Raw genomic sequence first — 22,851 nt, forward strand, 5'->3', positions numbered from 1 at the left:
CTGCGGCGCACTGACACCGTGCGTCCAATGATGGAACTGCAACTGACAGAGGCTGAATAACAGAGCATTGATTCCTCATATTTTCACTTAAATTAATGGGCCTATTATTAAAAATGTAATCAAGTAAACGCATATTTAACGTATGCTATATAAATATATATTATAGATATAACAATTACTGTGCCTTTATTAAAAATGTAGAATCCAATAAACGCATTACATAAGATCCTATATATGTGCACCACGTGCATATAGTATAGATGTAACTAAATTAGACCCATGGAAACCTATTTATTGTCAGTTCAGGTATTCTGCATTCCCCCCTCTGCCAATGCCATGCATAATGACAAAGAGGTGTTAAAAAAAGTGCTGTTTTGTTGCAGGTTGCAATTGAGTACCTTGGGAGAAATAATAGATCATTAAAAAAGGGGTCCATTACCCCAGGGGACTTCAGTACCCTATCCTGTGCCGTGTTTAAATATATTAATGTCCATGTTCACTTTCAACTACCAATAATTTCCCATATTTTCTACCAAAAGTTTTTTTCTCAGTTCACACAATCAAAAGAATTTCTAATGGTGGCACATACATGCATTTCTATACTTCTTCTTTTCTTTTCTTTTCTTTTTTTTAAACATGCTTTGTTTGTTTTGGCACACTGGCTATGATATGGTGTGATCTGTAAGAGGTTTACAGACGGCGCACATTCATCATGGCGAGCGTTGCATCAGCCACGAGCGCAACATCATCTCATTCTTACAAGGTAAAAGAGCGCGCGCATTCATTAGCGTTTCAACCTTCAAGTGTCTGATAAATATGTTTAAACCCCGTCATATTTTACATACAACCGCCGCCGCGTATGACTGAAAATGCTCGCTCGGTGGGCATGCACTTTAAACGAGAGATTAACAAAAATCTCTCTGTCTTTCGCATTTTCAACGCATTATTCTGTATTGTATTGAAATAAATAACAACGCAGGAGTATATTTTGTTACATAGAAAATATGTCATGTTATATAACGTAGCCTATGTAGCCTATTTTCTCTACTGGTTATATGCATGCGTTCGTCAGATGCACGTTGTGGTTACGCGCATGATGCCGTCTATTGATAGGCATACGTCACTGGACTAGGCTCATAATAACCATAGCTCATAACATGGGGAAGCAAAGTCCTCTCTAATGGTTTTTATTTTAGTCAAATATAAAAATATGTTCCAGTTACATTTGATGATTTACAGGTTAAAGGCACTTACCTTACGCTATCAATAATAAGCTATTACGATTTTTGTATTCATTTTTTTTTTTTGGGGGGGGGGGTTCTTCTTCTTTTTACCGTGGTTGATATATAAAAACTCTTTCAAGCACATTTATATGTTAATTGTTCCTTGGCTATTGTTTTAACGGTCGCGTGCTTTTCAGACCATTAAGCAACAAATCTTCTGTAAACATTGCAAGTGAAGGACACATGGAGGTGCGCCTTTGATTCAGTCCATCTGATTGGTCACTAAAAACGACTCACTCACTCAGATCATTTTTATTTTTCAACTCAAGCCACTTTAAGTTCATTCATTTCATGACGGAACGTGATGATGTCTGAGTGGGTGAGTTCATCAGGGGTGTAAAGCATAGGCCTACTTCATTGTAGCTAACTTGTTAAGGTAATATTTTGGTGGAGATTTTAGTGGAGCAGGGGTATATTTTAAAAATGCTTTTACTCCTTACAGTTTAATTTAGACCTCCAAAGTAAAAGGTCAAATTTAGAAGGTCATCATGACTTTCTAACTTTATTATTACACATAAGCATTATTTTGTAGGCTAATTAACTTGAGTAGGCCTATTATTGAAACTGAATGCTTGTATTCTTGCTCAATACATTTCTAAGGCAAAAATTATACTTTTTAGTTTTTACTCATTAGTTTAGACCTCCAAAGTCCAAATGACACTTTGTATTTCAACAAAAACAACGTTTCGTTCTTGTGAGGAAACATCTTATTCACACAGCCCAGTCTTTGATGAAGTTATAATTATGCATGTTGCTGAAGACTGGGTTTGCCATTTTTCTATAAACAGCTATACTAATTATAAAGGTCTCGGTTTCAGTTTCAGGACAGAGGTCAGGACATTCTTGTCGTCTTCACTTCTTCAGTCTGTTTTCCAAGCTTTTTAGTTTCACTAAAGTATGTTAGTATGTAGTAGTAAAGTTCAGTATGTATGGTTTTAGCTGGATATTTAGATTTTTAAATAGAATTACATTTTGATGTAAGTATATGTAATTATCCATACTTACAGTTGTTTTTATATCTCAGCTCTTATCAGATATATGTAGTAGTATGCATCACATGCATACTCAATTATAATAAGACATGAAGATGACTCAGTTAATCTTAAGAATTATGTGATATACTAGATATTTTGTAAGGGCATGAAAATGAAAGACCAACATTGATCATTCTGGTTTAGAGAAGCCCTTAAATTAACATTCCTTTACTTTTTAAGGCGTTCCTTTACTTTTTAAGGCAGGCCTATTTAAAGTGCCAGAGAACTTTAGAAATGTATCATATTGGAAATTAAATAATCTGATTGCATATCCCAGCTTTAACTATGCTTATGCTTATTATATTTTAATACATGTTGAATGTTTGTTTCCTTTTAGGAGCTTGAGAATAATCTGGCTGACAATGCCTCTAGCTTTAAGGTATGGTATACTATACACATATTACAGATTGCCATACTGTAAAATACAGCACTTGCCTTAAACATGGTGTCCAGTGGCTTCATTCTGATGTTTGATTGATACTCTACACAGTTAGAAACTCTCCTCCTCCTCAGTCAAATCTTGATTCCTCAGATAAATCCACTTTTGTTCTGGTGTTATGGTCGTATCAGTGTCCACATACTGTTTCTAAAACGTTCTCAACATAGCAAAGGAGCATTTTGAGTCCGAGTGTCTTGTGTTGGATTGTGGTAGACCTCTTTCATAGATGGCATATTTTGGCTTTCATGACTCCAAAATGTGACCTTGGACCCCTCTTTTTGGCAGTTAGCAGAAGGGCCCTTGCTCTTCCAAGAGGTCCCGTGCTGAGTAAAACAGAATCCAGTCTCTCAGATCACTGTAAGCCCTGTCAATCAAGCTTGGCTTGGCTTTGGACATGCCCTCTGTCTCTACCTTTCTCTGACTCAGGTGGTGATTAAGGTCTTTTCAACACATGCTAAATCACACCATTGCCTTAAAGACAACATGGAATTGTCTGATATCTGCAATCATGCCTCAGGCTCACATAAGGAGTCCATTTTTGGATGAGAGAATATCTCATTTTAAAACAGTATATTGTAACTTTGGGTCAGTTTTTTCTCTATGTTACAATTAATGGGGAGTGAAGATTCCAAGCTTCAAAATGGAAATGATACAACTTCAAAATGTGCTACATTTTAAACTCTTTAAAGTCATATGTGACCCCTGGACCACAAAACCAGTCACATGGCTACATTTTTTTAAATTGAGATTTATACATCACCTGAAAGCTGAATAAATAAGCTTTTCATTGATGTATGGTTAGGATAGGACAATATTTGGCCGAGATACAACTATTGTTGTGAAAATCTGGAATCTGAGGGTGCAAAAAAATCGTAACATTGAGAAAATTGCCTTTAAAGTTGTCCATTTATGTTCGCGATTGTGCTGCATTCACTCACAAAAATAAATGTTTTCTATATTTACGATAGGAAATTTACAAAATATCTTCATGGAGCATGATCTTTACTTAATATCCGAATGATTTTTGCCATAAAAGAAAAATCGATAATTTTGACCAATACAAAATATACCTTGCAACATGTGACTGGTTTTGTGATCCAGGGTCACATATAATAGCTGTGTGTGTGGAACAGATTGAAATTTAAGTCAGTGAGTTGAACTTGAACAAATCATTCAATCCAGATCAGTTGATTTAATGAAAGTCCACGAATCAGGCATTTATATTTTAAATAGGGCACACTTGAAATATACGGTATGATACTGAGATATTTGCATCCTTGCTCAAGTCCCTATTCATTGTAATTGCTTGGGAAAGAGCAACAAGTACATTCTGCAGAATGTCTCTTTTTTGTGTTTAAGAGACTAATTAATTGCTCGAAAAAATATGAGATTGGTGGAAATTTATATCTCGATGCATTTTGCATTCAACACTGCACTCACTTTGTTCACAAAAGTCAAAGAGTTTTTCTCAATCTCTTATCATTTCCATCACTAGGTCTGCGTTTTTGGAAAAGTTTTCCAAGCGAACACAAAAGTGAACCCAAATTTTTTTTTTTAAATGCGACAGTTTTGAAAGTGAACACAAAAGCATTGAAATATAATTTTGTCCTCCAATCTCATATCTTTTCCATCATCATGTGCTCACTGGGGCTCTGTATGATGGATCGCACTGACATTTTTGGGCGGACTATTTCTTTGAGACTGCATGCTCTTAATTTAATCATTTCAAGAGCACATAGCATTAGTTGAATATCAGATGTCATTAAACAGAAATAAGTGTTTGTCTATTGATGAGGATAATCGCATTTAAGCCTCTTGAAGGGACTGAGGACTGTAGTGGATGAGGTCACACAAGACACTGAAGGCGGTGAATTGATGATGGCCACACTGCAGCTCTCACTACAGTGTAAACTAAACGAAATGATAGATTTTCAAGAAAGCAATGTGTCTTATTCTAAGTAAAAGTACTAATTAGACCTGAAAACACTGTCATCGATGACAAGCACTTCTGTTGACCATTATAAATCCGCCACATGATTGCTCTCCAGACTCAGCTGAGATTACAGACAGTTGTTCAATTGGATCTAGCATATTTATAGTCAGGTACTCACAAAGCACTCATAAACTGAGGTGTCAGACAGCACAGTCTTCATATTAGCACTGATTTACGAGTCAGCACCTTGAAAATGAAGCACCTCAGATATGCATTGTCTCAAGAGCTGATATTATTTAAATTGATAGTCCATGAATTAGACAGATGTCCAAAACTGCAGGACAGATAGACAGACAGACAGACAGACAGACAGAGAGAGATAGATAGATAGATAGATAGATAGATAGATAGATAGATAGATAGATAGATAGATAGATAGTTAGTGCATTTCCGTCAGGGAGAGAGATCCATAGAACTAAATAGAGGGATAGAGGGATGGCTTTCACAGACTGACCCTGTTCTGTGTCTGTACAAAGGTCTTGGTTGGTGTATTATGTCATCTGATGCTGATTATTTTTGGCCGCATTCTGTTTAGGCCGCAGACACAGTGACACAGTTAGCAAAGACCCATAAGCCAAAACCTGATCTGAATGGCCTGATGTTTGGGACTGTTTTCACTGACCACATGCTGACCATCGAGTGGAGTCTTGAGGAAGGCTGGCAAAAGCCGCATATCCAGCCTTTTGGGAACCTGTCCATACATCCAGGCTGTTCTGCCTTGCATTACGCTATACAGGTGTGTCCTCGTCATCTGTGTGGTTAGACATCAAATAAAATCATTTGACTTCCACGCCTATTTATGATTTATGTTAAAATGTAAATGCGTACTGTGTGCAGCTTTTTGAGGGTATGAAGGCGTACCGGGGGCCAGATAACAAAGTGCGCCTCTTCAGACCCATGATGAACATGAAGCGGATGCAGAAGTCCGCCCACAGGGCCTGTCTGCCTGTAAGATCGACATCTCTCCCCTTTTTACTCCATCACATTCAGTATATAATTACGATAGTGACACTAAACTGCAGTTCTGTTTCTCAATTTCTTTGTTTATCTGTAGAGTTTTGATGGTGCAGAGTTGTTGGAGTGCATCAGGAAGTTGGTGGAGGTGGATCAGGACTGGGTTCCTAACTCAGACTCAGCCAGTTTGTACATCCGCCCCACCTTCCTGGGCACAGAGGTTATAGCTACACAAAACCACCATTCTTGCAATAAACTCATTATTTTCAGATTTTCATTTCTTGTATATTTTAAATATACTAAGGTCTGAACATGCATTTATGATTTTTTTCCATTTAAAATGGAGTCTAAAAGGAAAAGTGTTAATTATGTCAATCAGAACACAAATATACAAGATTTATTATTTATTTGTTAATGAATTCTGCTTAATATACCTGATTATAGTTAATTAATATCTAAAATAAATAATGATATTTATTTATTTTATTTATTTGCTCTCATAGTATAACACTTGTTTAAGTTTGCTCATACATTTGTGTATTTATTTATGTATTTTTATTCTGTTGCTCTGACAATATTTTGCCACAATACAAAAATTATACATTTATTTAAATTATGTACTTTTTTTAATTTAACCCCAAAAAATGACAAAAGTATTGGAATGTAAAATAATAATTTATTGAATATAATGATTTTATCATTTTAACTGCTGGTAATTTAGTGTAATATTATACTGTAAAAAAATATAACTACAACGCCATAATATATGTTCATGGATATAAATCTATGCAGTGTTGGGGTAGTAACGCATTTCAAGTAACTTGAGTTATGTAATCGGATTACTTTTTTCAAGTAACTAGTAAAGTTTACAACAAAATTTCATAATAAAGTAACACAAGTTACTTTGTTTTCCCATTATTGATTGAGAGCTCTCTTGTCCCCATGTTGGGAAAAATCAGGAGTAACGTAACGCATTACTTTTCTTAAAAAGTAACTAAGTAACATGATTAGTTACTTTTTAAGGGAGTAACGCAATATTGTAATGCATTACTTTTCAAAGTAACTTTCCCCAACACTGAATCCATGACAGCTATAAATTCAAAAACCTATACATTTGCATTACATGAACACATGAAGGCTTGTAACCAATATTCTCTTTACATATGCATGTGTGAACAGCCCACCCTTGGTGTGAAGAAGCCCTCTAGTGCATTGCTGTTCGTCATCCTCAGTCCTGTGGGCTCTTACTTCAGCACAGGAGCTAAACCAGTGTCTCTGTGGGCCGACTCTAAATACATCCGAGCTTGGAGAGGAGGGACAGGAGACTGCAAGATGGGAGGGTAAGCAACTCAACAAGAGATATTTCACTGTTTGTTTGTGTGTCTACATGACTCAGTATTTTACTACAAAACACTCATTCATAAATGAATGAGGAGCACTGTTGCACACTCATTGGCACGTTCTTACCCTTGAACCAAATCCTGTAAGCTTGGTTTAATTTTGAAAGCCTCATAGTAAACTTTCGGATTTGTGTGTGCTAATAGCCACGTTTTAAGTCTGTGATATTTGGCTCACGTGGCTCAAAACTTCTCACATGAGAACAGAACTACAGTAGTTTTAGCAATGCAGCCAGTGCTTTAACAGCCTCTGAAGGGAGGATGATGCAACGGGACAATATGGTTTTGCAAGGTGAAGATCTCCGATTGTGAAGAAGATACGATGTGTGAAACCTGCATTTTTTTAGGAACTATGGAGCATCTATCTATGCCCAGTATGAGGCAGTGGATTACGGCTGTCAGCAGGTTCTGTGGCTTTATGGGGACAACCATCAGATCACAGAGGTCGGCACCATGAACCTTTTCCTCTACTGGATCAATGAGAAAGGAGGTGATGACTGTTGATAATCAAACATTTGTGAAAAGTTACTCTTTCACTCTGTGTTTTGATAGATTGTGTATGTATATTTGCTTTAACAGGCAATATAGAGTATGCGGAAGTCAAAGTATATGGAGCTCAATGTAAATTTGCAGGACCTTCAAAAGGCTACAAATCAATAAGGATTTATATTCTCATTCTCTTGCTTGGTGCAGATCACTAAAGACCTCTAGTGGTCAAAAGGAAAGCGACAATTCAAAACAACTTTGCCATGTGTTTATAAGAGACACAAATGTTATTTAAGCAAACCTTTAGAATGGAAAACCTATGGATTTTTTTTTTTCCAGAGGAGGAGCTTGCAACACCACCTCTAGATGGCATAATTCTGCCAGGCGTTACACGGCAAAGCATCCTAGAACTTGCTCGCAAATGGGTAAAAACTGTCAAAACCATACTGTCAGATACAAAATGTGCAAAAATGTATCTTCAAGGGTACAACAGCTTGTCACTGGGGTGGGGAATTATTACCTTTAAAAAGGGACCACTTTGTACCTTATCTACCATTAAAATGTGCATATTAGTACCTTAGACTAGTAATATCTACCCTACTATGAACCTTTTAGGGGTAAATAAAAGGTAATACAGTATAAAGTTAATAAGGCGCAAAAATAAGCTATAAAGTTGTCTCTTTAAGGGTACTGCACCAGTGAAATGCTGTTGTACCGTTAAAGGTGTCACAGCCATAATTGGAGAGTTGTGAGGCAGGATCTAAGCACAGCAGTCACTTTATTCACTATTTAATCAGACCAATCAGCACACAGGAGAACAGGACTAACACAACCAAATTAACATAGACGCGAACAGACAAAAAACAACTGAGGGCTATTTATACACAGGTTAAGGGAAGGGAGAAAACAAGGAGCAGGTGAAATTAATCAGTTAACAAATGAGTAACCATAGAAACAAATGGGAACATACTTAGAAACCAAAACAAGAACTAACACATGAAAAATAGAATCACGTGATAAAAGTTATTTTTGCATATATTTTTTATTCTTTTTTGTGTTTTTGTCTTGCATATGCTTGGTTCAAATTGTTTGTTTTTCATTTTTATGAACAGGGTGAGTTTAAAGTGTCCGAGCGCTATTTGACCATGGCCAATCTTCAGCAGGCTTTGGAGGAAAACCGAGTGAGAGAGATGTTTGGTTCTGGAACAGCTTGTGTCGTTAGTCCAGTTGGCAGGATCTTATATCAGGGAGAGGTGAGTTTAGTTTGTTTTGGATGGTAAGAGCACCGCACGCTAGTTCATTATCAAAATATGTAGGCGAATGAACAGATATCCACTTCTGGGTCAAAAACTAGGCCAATTTTCTTTTCTTTTTTGCTAAGATTTTCCACATGTTTTTCTTATACTAATCTTCTACCCATTAGAATCTACATATTCCATGTGAGGGAAGCCTCCCTCCACTTGCCTCCAGACTGTTAAAGGAGCTCACAGATATTCAGGTAAGACACCACACACACACACACACACACACACACACACACACACACACACACACACACACACACACACACACACACACACACACACACACACACACACACACACACACACACACACACACACACACTGCAATGTTTTATAGCCCTATATAATGTATACTGTTTAGTAATCAGTACTGCACAGGTAAAACATATCTCCTCTCTGGATATGTCTTGAGCTGCATTGTTGATAACACTTTCTTCAACTTAGCTTAATGACCTGAATGAAAAGCAAAATAAAAAACAGTGAAATCAGTGAAATAGAAATAAAGCAAAATAGATTGTCATTCAGTGTTATATTAACTGGAAAACAAATACATTCATACTTGGTTAGTTTAGAAATTGTGTCTTTTCAATTCAATTTTCAATTATTTTACTGCCATGCATGGGGATATTTTGTTTAGATTTTTCCTGTAGTTTGCAGTTTATTTATTTATTCCTTCATTCAGTCTGCATAATATACCTGTTAATATTTAAGTAATATATAATATTAATAATAATAACATATAATAATATAAATATTTGCATATTTTTTAAGTTTTCTCATACATACTAACCCATAGATTTTTGTTCATTTGTTGTGCTGGTCATCATGAACCACCCAAAAAATGGTGGCTAAGAATTGGGATATTTTTGTTTTTTTAGGTTTTTAATTTAATGTATTCTCGCAAACAACTCTTAACAAGAATAATAATTTAAAAAAATGAACCCCACTTTTCTATACCCCCATCCCAACCCACGTGGGACAAATAGAATTATGAGGTTTTGTGTGTGATATTTTGTAACATATTTGCCTTGTTGCAGTATGGACGGACCCCCAGTGACTGGTCTTGCGTCGTATAAAGGAACCTCACTGTTGTCAACGTACACAAGCTCTTCAACACATTTTAAGACATGCACATTATACAACAAAAGCTTTATTTGTGGATACATGGAACAATTACCTGCCACGTAGATGTATTTTTGGTTTTGAACAAAGTTTACCAGCTAACTAAAATCTAGACTAGCAATATTGTGTTGCTCTTTATGAGACTACACCACTCAGATGCCTCTATATGGTCACATTTTCTCAATACAGTTTATTCTAATAATCAGTAATAAGCAAATAACAGTTCGTGACCAGCTGTTTCATTAATAATATAGCTGAGGTGTATGAGATATTTCCTCACTGTATAGTTTATTGATGCTGTTGATAATATGATAATATGCCATTTCTGTCGTATTGCACAAGCTCTTTAAATTTCTGAAAGACATTTATAGATATTTTAAGGGAGTGTGTTTTTGTGGTAGAACTTTATTTTTTAAAGAAATTTCAATGTTTAATGTGTATACCACCAAGAAATGTTTATGTTGTAATGTTTAATAGCTGATAATAGTGATTATTACAGATATTGTGTTTAAAACTCTTCCAGTCTATGTGCACAAGCTTAGAGTTTTATTATATTTGATGGAGAACATTTTTGCACCGTTCTCAAAAAAGGGAACCTTAAAATCCACATTATATTTGTTTGTAGATGCTTGTATGATCAAACAAACTGATCCCTCATTTAATATGAAATATACATTAGATTTTAACAGTTACATAAGCACAACTATATGATAGACATTTAGAGATGCGTAATATTATAGATATAGTATTGAGTATTTTGTGATGTGAAACCAGAAATATATATATAACATGAATGCATCATAATATTTGTTTGTTTGTTTAATATACCTGATAATATTTAATTAATGTATAAAATAATAATAACATTTAATAAAATATATTTATAATAATATTTATATAATATAATAAAAAACACTTGCATGTTTATTTTATTTTATTTGCTTTCATATTGTGGAACACTTGGTTAAGTTTGTTCATACATTACTGTTTCATATACCATTCTTTTTTCTAAGCAAGTGCATTATGAGTGTGTGTATATAGTTCACCCATATATGAGGGAGAAAAGTGCTGGGACTGTATTGTGAAGATACATGAGAGAGTTTGAGCTCCTCTCAATCACACTTTTTTTTGCTACTCTGTCTTGTGAACACACTTTACACACATTCATCATTATTTAGCATGCCCTATAGTTACCTTAGACTTCATTAATGCCTCTCTTCCTCATACACATAACATGACATGAAAATAATATATCCTCTTTAAGTAGCCTAGTACACATCTCACATTTCAGAAAATAAGTTCTCAAATTCCTTTCTATATATGCTGTTTTTCCTTAGTATAACTCTCCTCCTTTTAAATTGCTTTTAATCACTATAAGTATCGATATATAAATTAAGTGTCTTGGACTTGGTTGAGGGAAACTTCTCAGATAAAGTTAGCATAGACGGTAGTAAGGTAATTAGAGTTGAAGTAGCCTACCAGAAAATGTGGCTGTAAAATTTGGTCAGGTAAAATGCGACTAAATAATTATTTTTATTTTTGCAATGTGTAACGTTTTTTCAACTAAATGGGTATTACAATTTGTCAGAGACATTAGTCAGGTGTAAATCATTAAATCACTGATAGTAGCAAAAAGGAAGGCATTGCAATTGTGATTTCCTCCTTTTTTCTCTTTGTTTCTGTCCGTCTTTTCAGCTCAATAATTGTATAATCATTTAATGAAGATGACGTCTATAATAATAATAATTAAATAATAATAATAAGAAGAAGAAGAAATAAGAAAGATGCAGTACCATCTTTCTGCACAAGATGGCGTAATATAACAAATGTTGTAAAGCGCTAATGATTGTCTAGTGGATTTCATCCATTCCTATTAATCATATTTATAGGCATGCATGCAGTGAGGTGCTAGTGAGCAGGTGTGTGTATATATATATATATATATATATATATATATATATATATATATATATATATATATATATATATATATATATATATATATATATATATATATATATATATATATATATATATATATATATATAGCTAAATAAATAAATATATATAGCCTATATATATATAGTAAAATAAATAAATTGGTAGGGACTTCCCGGTGGGCACTTCAACCTGAATGCACACAGACTCATGGGGACTTGTGTCACAGTGGGGACCTAAATAGAGGTCCCCATGGGTACACAAGCTTATAAATCATACAGAATGAGTTTTTTTGGAAATGTAAAAATGCAGAACGTTTTCTGTGATGGGTAGGTGTAGGGGTAGGGGTAGTGTAAGGAGATAGAATATACCGTTTGTACAGTATAAAAACCATTAAGTCTATGGAGAGTCCCCACAAAGATAGTGAACCTGTGTGTGTGTGTGTGTGTGTGTGTGTGTGTGTGTGTGTGTGTGTGTGTGTGTGTGTGTGTGTGTGTGTGTGTGTGTGAGAGAGAGAGAGAGAGAGAGAGAGAGAGTGATGTTTCACTTTGTCGTTTGTCATCTAGAATAAAACATTATTTCAAGTGAAAAAAAAAAATATATATATATATATATATATTATGCAAATTAAGACCGAATTCTTGTTTGCCAGTAAAATTGACTATAGACTTTAGCCTTAATAGCCTCCACTAACCTCCAAGATGGCTCTGGTTTATGGTTACATAAAAAATGTGAAGCTGGTTTCAGTGACCTTAATCATTCTCGAACTGTGAAATAATGCTCTTGCCTTTAGAAAAGGAGACAGAAATCAAAATGGACCTGAAGGAGACTTGATCCAGAGCGTGCTGCGGGATCAGATCACTTTTTTAAGCAGAAGCATATTGATTTATATGGAGCTGTAATTGCTACAATATGTTCTGGATGACTCCCCCATAATTGAGGCCTGGCAAAGACGCACTCCTGGAAATGCCCAGTGCCAGGCAGCGGGTAAAGAGACACCCCACCCAATCCCCTGTGCCAGCAAGAGGGGAGAGCATCCCCAACCCTGCCCCATCTTCATTTACGGCAGAGGTTTCCCTGTTCACATGGTTCAGTGAGCATCTACTCATATGATAAAGGGCAAGAATTTGGCAGTGTTTGTAAAAGCTGAAACTTGCAGTCCATTGATAAGATTGTACTTTCATTGCACCTTACAAAGCTGGCATGGGTTTGTTATAATGGCCTGTGCTTTCTTGTTGCACTATATAATGAACATAAAAACTAGTAGATACTGTACAGTAGTTTTCATTAATAATCAAGTGGTGACAAAATTAAATAAAAAATGCACCAAATTAATATTAGGCTAATAAAATAATATTAAATAATACAAATATTTTCTAAACAAGTTCAATGGGATGCATATTAGCTACATAAAATTAATATGCCTATTTATTTTATTTTTATTTTGTTTTTCCAAATGTTCCTATATGAACAGATTTGCGGTTTATTTTGCAATTAGTATCAGTGAAGTGTTTCTTATTTTCTTTTTCTTTCCGAAGATAGCGACACACACATCGACATTAAGCTTGGGTGTGGAAAAATCAAGTCAAACGTTTTACACAGATGACATTCCCAGGCGGGACCCACCATGACTTTGTTCTTAATGTATGAAATAGTGGTAAGAAGTTTCCCATAAACCTTTTGATTTCACCACTTTCTAACATGGAAACCCAACATGGACGTCAGTCGGAGGAGGATTTTTAAACAGACTCAAAACTTGATACCGCATAGCAACACTGAATGGCAAAACATAACATTTGACTGATGACAGTTTGATAACACATCATGAAATAAGCTACAAGAGAAACAAATCATTGCACAAAGACACAAACTCTCTTTCTCTCTGTCTCACCCACTCAGAGGCTTCCATTTTATGAAATTCCAACAAGAAAGCATTGTGTCCAGTTTTTATTAATGGTAGCTGACAGATGATGGCAGTCCTTGTCTCGCATGCTAAATGAAGGACCGCGTTTACACAAATGTCAATGCATTATGGAAATGGATCGTATTGAGTTACTTAATCAGAAAGGTCCTTTGTGTTGTGTGTATAGATGCCTGGTGGAAAGACATTTCACATATTACAGGAATAATCAACTTAATTAGCAATACGTGCATTTTGAATCCATTATTTTTTTACACAATTGTATTATTCATATATGTATTATTCGCTTTAAAAAGTACAACTGAGAGATATTCTCCACAAAATATGGTAACATTTCAAGCATTGTGGGATGCCATTTTGCACCCTGTAGGCTTTACCGTTAACAACAACACATAGGCCTATATAATCAACTGATATAAATCGATGAAATATCTTGTTGAACACAGTTTTCTTGTATTGATGCATTTCCTGTTTAAACTAGAAGTGTGATTTGCTAGTTTGGCTGCAGGTGGTATTAGGGGGCGGGGCATTCTCATTCTAGAAAACATTTGATTGGATAAAAATCTGTGTAGTACAACATGAGTCATCAACATCAAAACTTTCTAGTGTTGCGAGCACCCACTGCACCGCATATTATTGCATCTAAATGGTTCAGGGCCAACATGAAATGCTCCTCCTTCAGATTATTTGATATTGTTCCTGAATGAAGCAGCGGGCACCACCATCTCAACATCTACTCAGCAGGCTAGGCAGGTTGAGCCAGACAGATAACACTGACAGGCATTGTCTCTATAGAGTCTGAAGGGGGGGGGGGGGCTTTTTTCATGGTCAGTGGGTTCACACAGACGGGCAGGCAGACGGCTCCAAAGAAGAGCAAGCTGGCAGAGGTACAGTGAATTTAAGTGCTGCCCAGTGCGGAGCAAGGAGAGAGAGAAGGTCAGCCCACTGCACCAGACTTGCTTAGACACACAGCAAGGCATCAGCACAAAACCCACTGTATTACTTTACATGTAGCCGTCTCACAGTACTGGGGGGGTTGGGGGGGAGAGGGAGGGGTAAGTCATTCATTCTGTAAATACGATCTTGTGGCTTGAACTCAGCTTACTGTTACTCTCCATTCACAGCTGTTGTGGAGAAGAACCACATTCAAAGGGTTTATCCTTAAGTACTTCTAGTGATTGCGTGACTTCTCTCAAATGATACATGGCTGTGCATATAAAGTAGGCCTACAATACAAAAAAAAAGAGATCTCTCCAACTAAAAAATGTTCGGTGACTGAGTCCATCTAAAATTTCTAGTTGGCTTAAACATGCACTCATGCAGTTTTTTGGTTGATGTTGTGCTTGCAAATATAACATTCGTATTGGAATTATTTAAGCCTACTTGATATTGACACCTGGTGGAGTGAATGTAGAAGTCACCCATGCCATTGCAGAAATGTTCGATTCAAAGCCACAAAATACCATAATAGTATGCAAGTAGTATTCAGCTAGTCATGTGATTTCAAAATTGCCACCTCCTCAAGGTGACCTGCTCCATGTAAATTGAAATACCTTTCTCATCTCATGTTAATGTTCACGATTTTAAACATATTATTCAATAGTGCTATTCTATAATGTACTTTAAAATACTTAAGTGCGAACTGAATGTAATGATTTAATGTTAATTCAATGAAAATATATTATAGCTTAAATTTAAATGAAATGCAATTAGCTGAATTTAAGAATTAGAATTTTAGTACATCTTTATATGATATTTCATGTACTGACAAGTATTTATGGTAAACTAAAATAAACTTTAATGCCATTTCTATTAAAACTCGAATGTGATGTATTTAAATATATTTGTAATTACACATTTGTAATGATGAAGTTGCAATTTTGTTCTTTTAAAACATATTAACTTAATATCAAATAACACACTACATTTAAAATTATAATTAATTTAGTCAACCCATCAAAATAAGGGATGAATAACTTCTTTAAAGTATGACAAAAAATATTAAAACAAAACGATTTAAAATGTACTTTAAAGTAAAACGTTAAAGTGACTTTTTTAATAATGTACTTAAGTGTGTTAAGATAGTCATGAAAGTGTACTCTCTTTAAGTAGACTTTTTATTTTGTTGATATTATATTATCTGCAAGTAAAGTAAATACTTTTAAAGGAGAACTCCGGTCAATTTTAACATTAAGCTCATTTTTTTGTAAATTTGGAGTGCTGTCAGTACAGAGAACAACGACAAAAATCGGTGTTGCCTACACCGTGTTATCCTCTTTTTAAAATTTGCACCCTGTTGACTTCAATGGGGCAAGTTTTAAACCTGCTTTTAGCCTCTTAACATCCTTTATGTGTCATTACAAGTGCACAGGTCATGTGAGTGATTCCTTCGGGGTGAACGCGGGTTAATCTGACTGCAGTAGATGTGAAAGATATGAATAAAAATGATGTTTATTCAGCCAGCGCACATACCTGTATTTTCTTCCTGTTTTCGGTCAAAGGCCACAGTAGTCGATTGTCGAGTTCACGCGCGTGATCATAGGTACTAAACCTATGCGCGTGAACTCGACAATCGATTACTGTGGACTTCGACCGAAAACAGGAAGAAAATACAGGTATGTGCGCTGGCTGAATAAACATCATTTTTATTCATATCTTTCACATCTACTGCAGTCAGATTAACCCGCGTTCACCCTGAAGGAATCACTCACATTGGCTGTGCACTTGTAATGACACATCAAGGATGTTAAGAGGCTAAAAGCAGGTTTAAAACTTGCCCCATTGAAGTCAACAGGGTGCAAATTTTAAAAAGAGGATAACACTGTGTAGGCAACACCGATTCTTGTCGTTGTTCTCTGTACTGACAGCACTCCAAATTTACAAAAAAATGAGCTCAATGTTAAAATTGACCGGAGTTCTCCTTTAAGATTTGAAGTGCAGATTCAAGTGCACTTCTTTTTCAGAAGGATGGGATTTGAACCCATGACCTTGCCAATAGCACCATGCTGTCACAGTGTCTGGTTTGTGTTCCCTGGGTAACCACTAGATGTCCTCCTTCCCCACGGTGTCTGTCACTTTCTGAACTACATTCCCCACGATCCTTGTTTCTTCATTGCACTCAGCTGTCCCTTGTCATTAATCAATGCACTCAGCCAATTCCCCATTAGCATTGTCATTTCCCTGTGTATATAACCCTGTCTGTTTTAGTATGTGTCATGGAGTCCTTGTATTTATCACGCCACTTTAGTGTCTGTTTCTAGTCTGCTCTTGTCTTTTGTTTTTGGATTGCTATATTGGAATTTGACCCATGTCTGGATTTGACTACTGATTTTGGATTTCCCTTTAATAAATACTTACTGCTATTGGATCTCCCTGTTTCCCGTGTGTGGTATCGTGACAGAAGGACTCCGTCATGTCAAGATCCAGCGGTAAGAATGTTCGTGGCTCCTCTCCGACCATCGAGAGAAGGAATTCAGGACCCAAGGAAAGACCTCCACGAATGAACATCTTCCAGTGTTTCGCGCTATGGGCCCAGCAGACGGAGGAGATCAAGATGGCCAAATCCCTCGAGTCTCGGTCCATCAGGAGGGAACCATCTTTTGAGGGAACCCGTCTGGCCAGATTTTCTGGTACCCGTGGTGGCCACAGAAGAGGAGGTTCTAGAGGCGACATCCAGCACCACTCTCCGCCTCGGTCTCTCATCGACCCTGAGCCGGTGATGATCGACCCAGAGCCCTCTCTGTTGGTCTCCGGACAAAATGGCCGAACCGGTGTCTCTCGGACAAGATGGCAGAGCCAGTGTCTCCGGACAAGAGGGCCGAACCAGTGTCTCCGGACAAGACGGCCGAACCAGTGTCTCCGGACAAGACGGCCGAACCAGTGTCTCCGGACAAGACGGCCGAACCAGTGTCTCCGGACAAGACGGCCCAACCAGTGTCTCCGGACAAGACGGCCCAACCAGTGTCCCCGGACAAGAAGGCCGAATCAGTGTCTTCGGACAAGAGGGCCGATCCAGTGTCTCCGGACAAGATGGCCGAGCCAGTGTCTGTTCCTGAGCTGGTGTCTGTTCCTGAACCGGTGGTGTCTGTTCCTGAGCCGGTGTTCCTGAGCCGGTGGTGTCTGTTCCAGTTCCTGAGCCGGTGGTGTCTGTTCCAGTTCCTGAGCCGGTGGTGTCTGTTCCAGTTCCTGAGCCGGTGGTGTCTGTTCCAGTTCCTGAGCCGGTGAAACTGAGCCGTTGTCTGTTCCAGTTCCTGTGCCGTGGCCGCCCGAGGGGTCGTCTCCGCCGTGGCCGCCCGATGGACTGTGGTCTCCGCCGTGGCCGCCCGAGGGGTCGTCTCCGCCGTGGCCGCCCGATGGACTGTGGTCTCCGCCCTGGCCGCCCGATGGACTGTCGTCTCCGCCCTGGCCGCCCGATGGACTGTCGTCTCCGTCCTGGCCGCCAGATGAACTGTCACTCCCTGTCCCCGTTTCCCTCCATGGACCTGGCCCCCCATCCCTCCCCCTGATCCTCCACCAGTCCACCTCCCGCCTGGACTCTTGTTTTGTCTGTCACGTCTTGGAGCGTCTGGTAGCCGCTCCTTAGAGGGGGGGTTCGGTCACAGTGTCTGGTTTGTGTTCCCTGGGTAACCACTAGATGTCCTCCTTCCCCACGGTGTCTGTCACTTTCTGAACTACATTCCTAACGATCCTTGTTTCTTCATTGCACTCAGCTGTCCCTTGTCATTAATCATTGCACTCAGCCAATTCCCCATTAGCATTGTCATTTCCCTGTGTATATAACCCTGTCTGTTTTAGTATGTGTCACGGAGTCCTTGTATTTATCACGCCACTTCAGTGTCTGTTTCTAGTCTGCTCTTGTCTTTTGTTTTTGGATTGCTATATTGGAATTTGACCCATGCCTGGATTTGACTACTGATTTTGGATTTCCCTTTAATAAATACTTACTGCTATTGGATCTCCCTGTTTCCCGTGTGTGGTATCGTGACATGCTTTTTCAGGAACACCATGGTACTGCAATGTCACCATTGTCAGCTTAGCTGAGAAGTCCTTTAAGGCAGTGGTTCCCAAACCTGTCCTGAAGGCCCCCCAACACTGCACGTTTTCTTTGTCTCCCTACTCAAACACACCTGATTCAACTCATCAGCTCATTATCACATGGGTTAATTGAGCTGATGAGTTGAATCAGGTGTGTTTGATTAGGGAGACAAAGAAAACGTGCAGTGTTGGGGGGCCTTCAGGACAGGTTTGGGAACCACTGCTTTAAGGGACTCACCGTTCATTTGGCTTTGCTGAAGAGTAAATCTGTAAAGAGTTTTGCAATGTTCTTTTCATCCTGTACATACTAATTATGACCGCCGCTAGCGTAGCTAGCGAAAGCGGTCATATAGGGATTGTCAAAGTTTTTTTTTTTTTTTTTTTTCGTCACCTTATTGAATTTTTCGTCAACGATACCAGGGACACCGAAGCACCGGGGAACATGAAATTTGGTGGGCATGTAGCCCCACTAGACTTCTAAGGAAAAATTTCGTTTGGTCCCCGGGGGCCACTCCCCCCCCCGCGCTGGGCCCCCCCAAACCCAAAAAAATGCAGTTTTTCCTAAATAACTACCTGAACCGTGGCACCGAGGAAGAAGAAATTTTTATGGTATGTTGGTCTAATAGACTTTTACGGAAAAATTTCGTTTGGTCCCCGGGGGCCACTTCCCCCCCCGCGCTGGGGCCCCCGTAAATTTTTCGTCAACGATACCAGGGACACCGAAGCACCGGGGAACATGAAATTTGGTGGGCATGTAGCCCCACTAGACTTCTAAGGAAAAATTTCGTTTGGTCCCCGGGGGCCACTCCCCCCCCGCGCTGGGCCCCCCCAAACCCAAAAAATGCAGTTTTTCCTAAATAACTACTTTAACCGTGGCACCGAGGATGAAGACATTTTTATGGTATGTTGGTCTACTAGACTTTTACGGAAAAATTTCGTTTGGTCCCCGGGGGCCACTTCCCCCCCCGCGCTGGGGCCCCCGTAAATTTTTCGTCAACGATACCAGGGACACCGAAGCACCGGGGAACATGAAATTTAGTGGGCATGTAGCCCCACTAGACTTCTAAGGAAAAATTTCGTTTGGTCCCCGGGGGCCACTCCCCCCCTGCGCTGGGCCCCCCCAAACCCAAAAAAATGCAGTTTTTCCTAAATAACTACCTGAACCGTGGCACCGAGGATGAAGAAATTTTTATGGTATGTTGGTCTACTAGACTTTTACGGAAAAATTTCGTTTGGTCCCCGGGGGCCACTTCCCCCCCGCGCTGGGGCCCCCGTAAATTTTTCGTCAACGATACCAGGGACACCGAAGCACCGGGGAACATGAAATTTGGTGGGCATGTAGCCCCACTAGACTTCTGAGGAAAAATTTCATTTGGTCCCCGGGGGCCACTCCCCCCCCGCGCTGGGCCCCCCCAAACCCAAAAAAATGCAGTTTTTCCTAAATAACTACCTGAACCGTGGCACCGAGGATGAAGACATTTTTATGGTATGTTGGTCTACTAGACTTTTACGGAAAAATTTCGTTTGGTCCCCGGGGGCCACTTCCCCCCCCGCGCTGGGGCCCCCGTAAATTTTTCGTCAACGATACCAGGGACACCGAAGCACCGGGGAACATGAAATTTGGTGGGCATGTAGCCCCACTAGACTTCTACGGAAAAATTTCATTTGGTCCCCGGGGGCCACTCCCCCCCCCGCGCTGGGCCCCCCCAAACCCAGAAAAATGCAGGTTTCCTAAATAACTACCTGAACCGTGGCACCGAGGATGAAGAAATTTTTATGGTATGTTGGTCTACTAGACTTTTACGGAAAAATTTCGTTTGGTCCCCGGGGGCCACTCCCCCCCCCCCGCGCTGGGGCCCCCGTACCAAAAAAATGCAGTTTTTCCTAAATAACTACCTGAACCGTGGCACCGAGGATGAAGAATTTTTTTATGGTATGTTGGTCTACTAGACTTTTACGGAAAAATTTCGTTTGGTCCCCGGGGGCCACTCCCCCCCCGCGCTGGGCCCCCCCAAACCCAAAAAAATGCATTTTTTCCTAAATAACTACCTGAACCGTGGCACCAAGGATGAAGAAATTTTTATGGTCTGTAGGTCTACTAGACTTTTACGGAAAAATTTCGTTTGGTCCCCGGGGGCCACTTCCCCCCCCTGCGCTGGGGCCCCCGTAAAATTTTTCGTCAACGATACCAGGGACACCGAAACACCGGGGAACATGAAATTTGGTGGGCATGTAGCCCCACTAGACTTCTACGGAAAAATTTCTTTTGGTCCCCGGGGGCCACCCCCCCCCCCCCAAACCCAAAAAAATGCAGTTTTTCCTAAATAACTACCTGAACCGTGGCACCGAGGATGAAGAAATTTTATGGTATGTTGCTCTTAAGGGCCCACATCAACCTAGCCCATAATCACTCATTTGTGATTTGCGCCCCTCACATAAAAAAGGAAAATGCAATATTATTCTGCTTTTATTGCCCCTATCTTCAGTGGAGATGTTCAGAACTGCACCATATTTCATGTGTATGATTAACTTGACATCCTCTGGGGGCATCCTCTGCTAAGTTTTGTAGAATTTCATCCATGGGGGGGTATAAAATAAATTCATTTATGTGCACATTTAGTGACTGTACACTCATCGGCCTGTAGATGGTGCTGTTGAGCGAAGGGTTGCTGGTTTAGGATGATACTGTCACACACACACATGCAGGAATACAAACAAACGCAAGCATGCACACACACTGACATCCACACGCACAGACACACACCCATACACACACATACAAATCCACATGCACAGACACACACACACACAAACACACACGCGCACACATGTACGCACACATACATACACGCACAGACACACACACACACACACACACACACACACACACACACACACACACACACACACACACACACAGACACACACATACACACACACACACACAGACACACACACACACACACACACAGACAGACATGCACATACTATTAATTTTTTTAGGTATATACATAAACACACAATACAGCCAAATTACTCCACGTCATTTATTTTTGTGGAAAGCCAGTGCAGGCCTGAGCGGCGGTCATATTTTGTACCGCGATGCGGTACATCTAGTTAGATTCATTATCCACTGTTGCTCAGCAAATATAGGCCTATGGAGTTTTTAACAGAATATAAGAGGTTGACTCAGCATAATAACTTTATATATAAACTTTATGGCATTAAACAAGTTTTCTATTTTGTTACAATTTCATTTCATGCCACATGCCATGGCTAAATCTACCTTGATTTCTTTTCTTCAGGCTGCAAGGGTCAGATCAACTCTCCATGTGCCATATTGTAGCAATGGTCTTTCAACAACATCGCTAACCACTGAACTAAACCTTATACTGCTGGCCGACCGATTGCCGACACCATCAGTGATCATTGTTCTTTGATGAAAACAGCAAGGGAAAAACATCACAGACATGTCTGTGCCAGTCAAACTCATTTGCCCAGTGAACACTGACCACACACAGCAGGAGGTTATTGGGTGGTTTCAAAAAGCTTCCAGAATCAGTAATTCTGGCCATCTGTTAACATGTCCTTCCACATTGACTACTGTGTCCCCTCTAACCACTTTTCTGTGAGCGTGTGAGAGAGACTGTACTATGTAAGCACTTCTATTGGCTCATCGTGCAAACTATGAGATGGTATTAGTGGAGAGAAATCTTCTCCCAAGTCTCAGTGAAAGCAATGTCTGTTCATTGAAGCAATGAGAGAGCTCATTCCTCTGAGGTCAGCCAGACCGTACTTTGACAAAACTTACCCAAGAAGCCAGGCTAAGCATCAATCATCTAGACAGGAGTTATATCAAATAAATAGTCGACAACCCCTTTTCCACGGATAATGTTATTGCAGTGTTTTAAACATGTATGCGCTGATGAGTGTGGATAATGTGGTT

The 22,851-nt window shown here is 39.2% G+C and overlaps 1 protein-coding gene across 1 annotated transcript; it reads left to right on the plus strand.

The window, feature by feature from the left end:
- Positions 1–5,359: 5,359 nt before the first annotated feature.
- On the plus strand, positions 5,360–10,544 carry bcat1 (branched chain amino-acid transaminase 1, cytosolic). Its single transcript, XM_081363135.1, has 9 exons — positions 5,360–5,485; positions 5,587–5,697; positions 5,804–5,923; positions 6,883–7,043; positions 7,448–7,590; positions 7,926–8,011; positions 8,699–8,839; positions 9,010–9,084; positions 9,928–10,544. The coding sequence occupies exons 1-9, from the start codon at positions 5,375–5,377 to the stop codon at positions 9,964–9,966; spliced, it is 987 nt and encodes a 328-aa protein (XP_081219261.1). The 5' UTR covers positions 5,360–5,374; the 3' UTR covers positions 9,967–10,544.
- The last annotated feature ends 12,307 nt before the right edge of the window (positions 10,545–22,851 follow it).

Source organism: Scardinius erythrophthalmus, assembly GCF_964197995.2.
Source record: "Scardinius erythrophthalmus genome assembly, chromosome: 4".
Taxonomy (NCBI): domain Eukaryota; kingdom Metazoa; phylum Chordata; class Actinopteri; order Cypriniformes; family Leuciscidae; genus Scardinius; species Scardinius erythrophthalmus.

Bases quoted from the DNA above. Each gene is read 5' to 3' on its own strand.
- bcat1 (XM_081363135.1), top strand. From the start codon at position 5,375: ATGCTGACCATCGAGTGGAGTCTTGAGGAAGGCTGGCAAAAGCCGCAT. The intron at 5,698-5,803 runs GTAAGATCGACA...GTTTATCTGTAG, and splicing joins CCCACAGGGCCTGTCTGCCT to AGTTTTGATGGTGCAGAGTT. The intron at 7,591-7,925 runs GTGATGACTGTT...TTTTTTTTCCAG, and splicing joins CTGGATCAATGAGAAAGGAG to AGGAGGAGCTTGCAACACCA.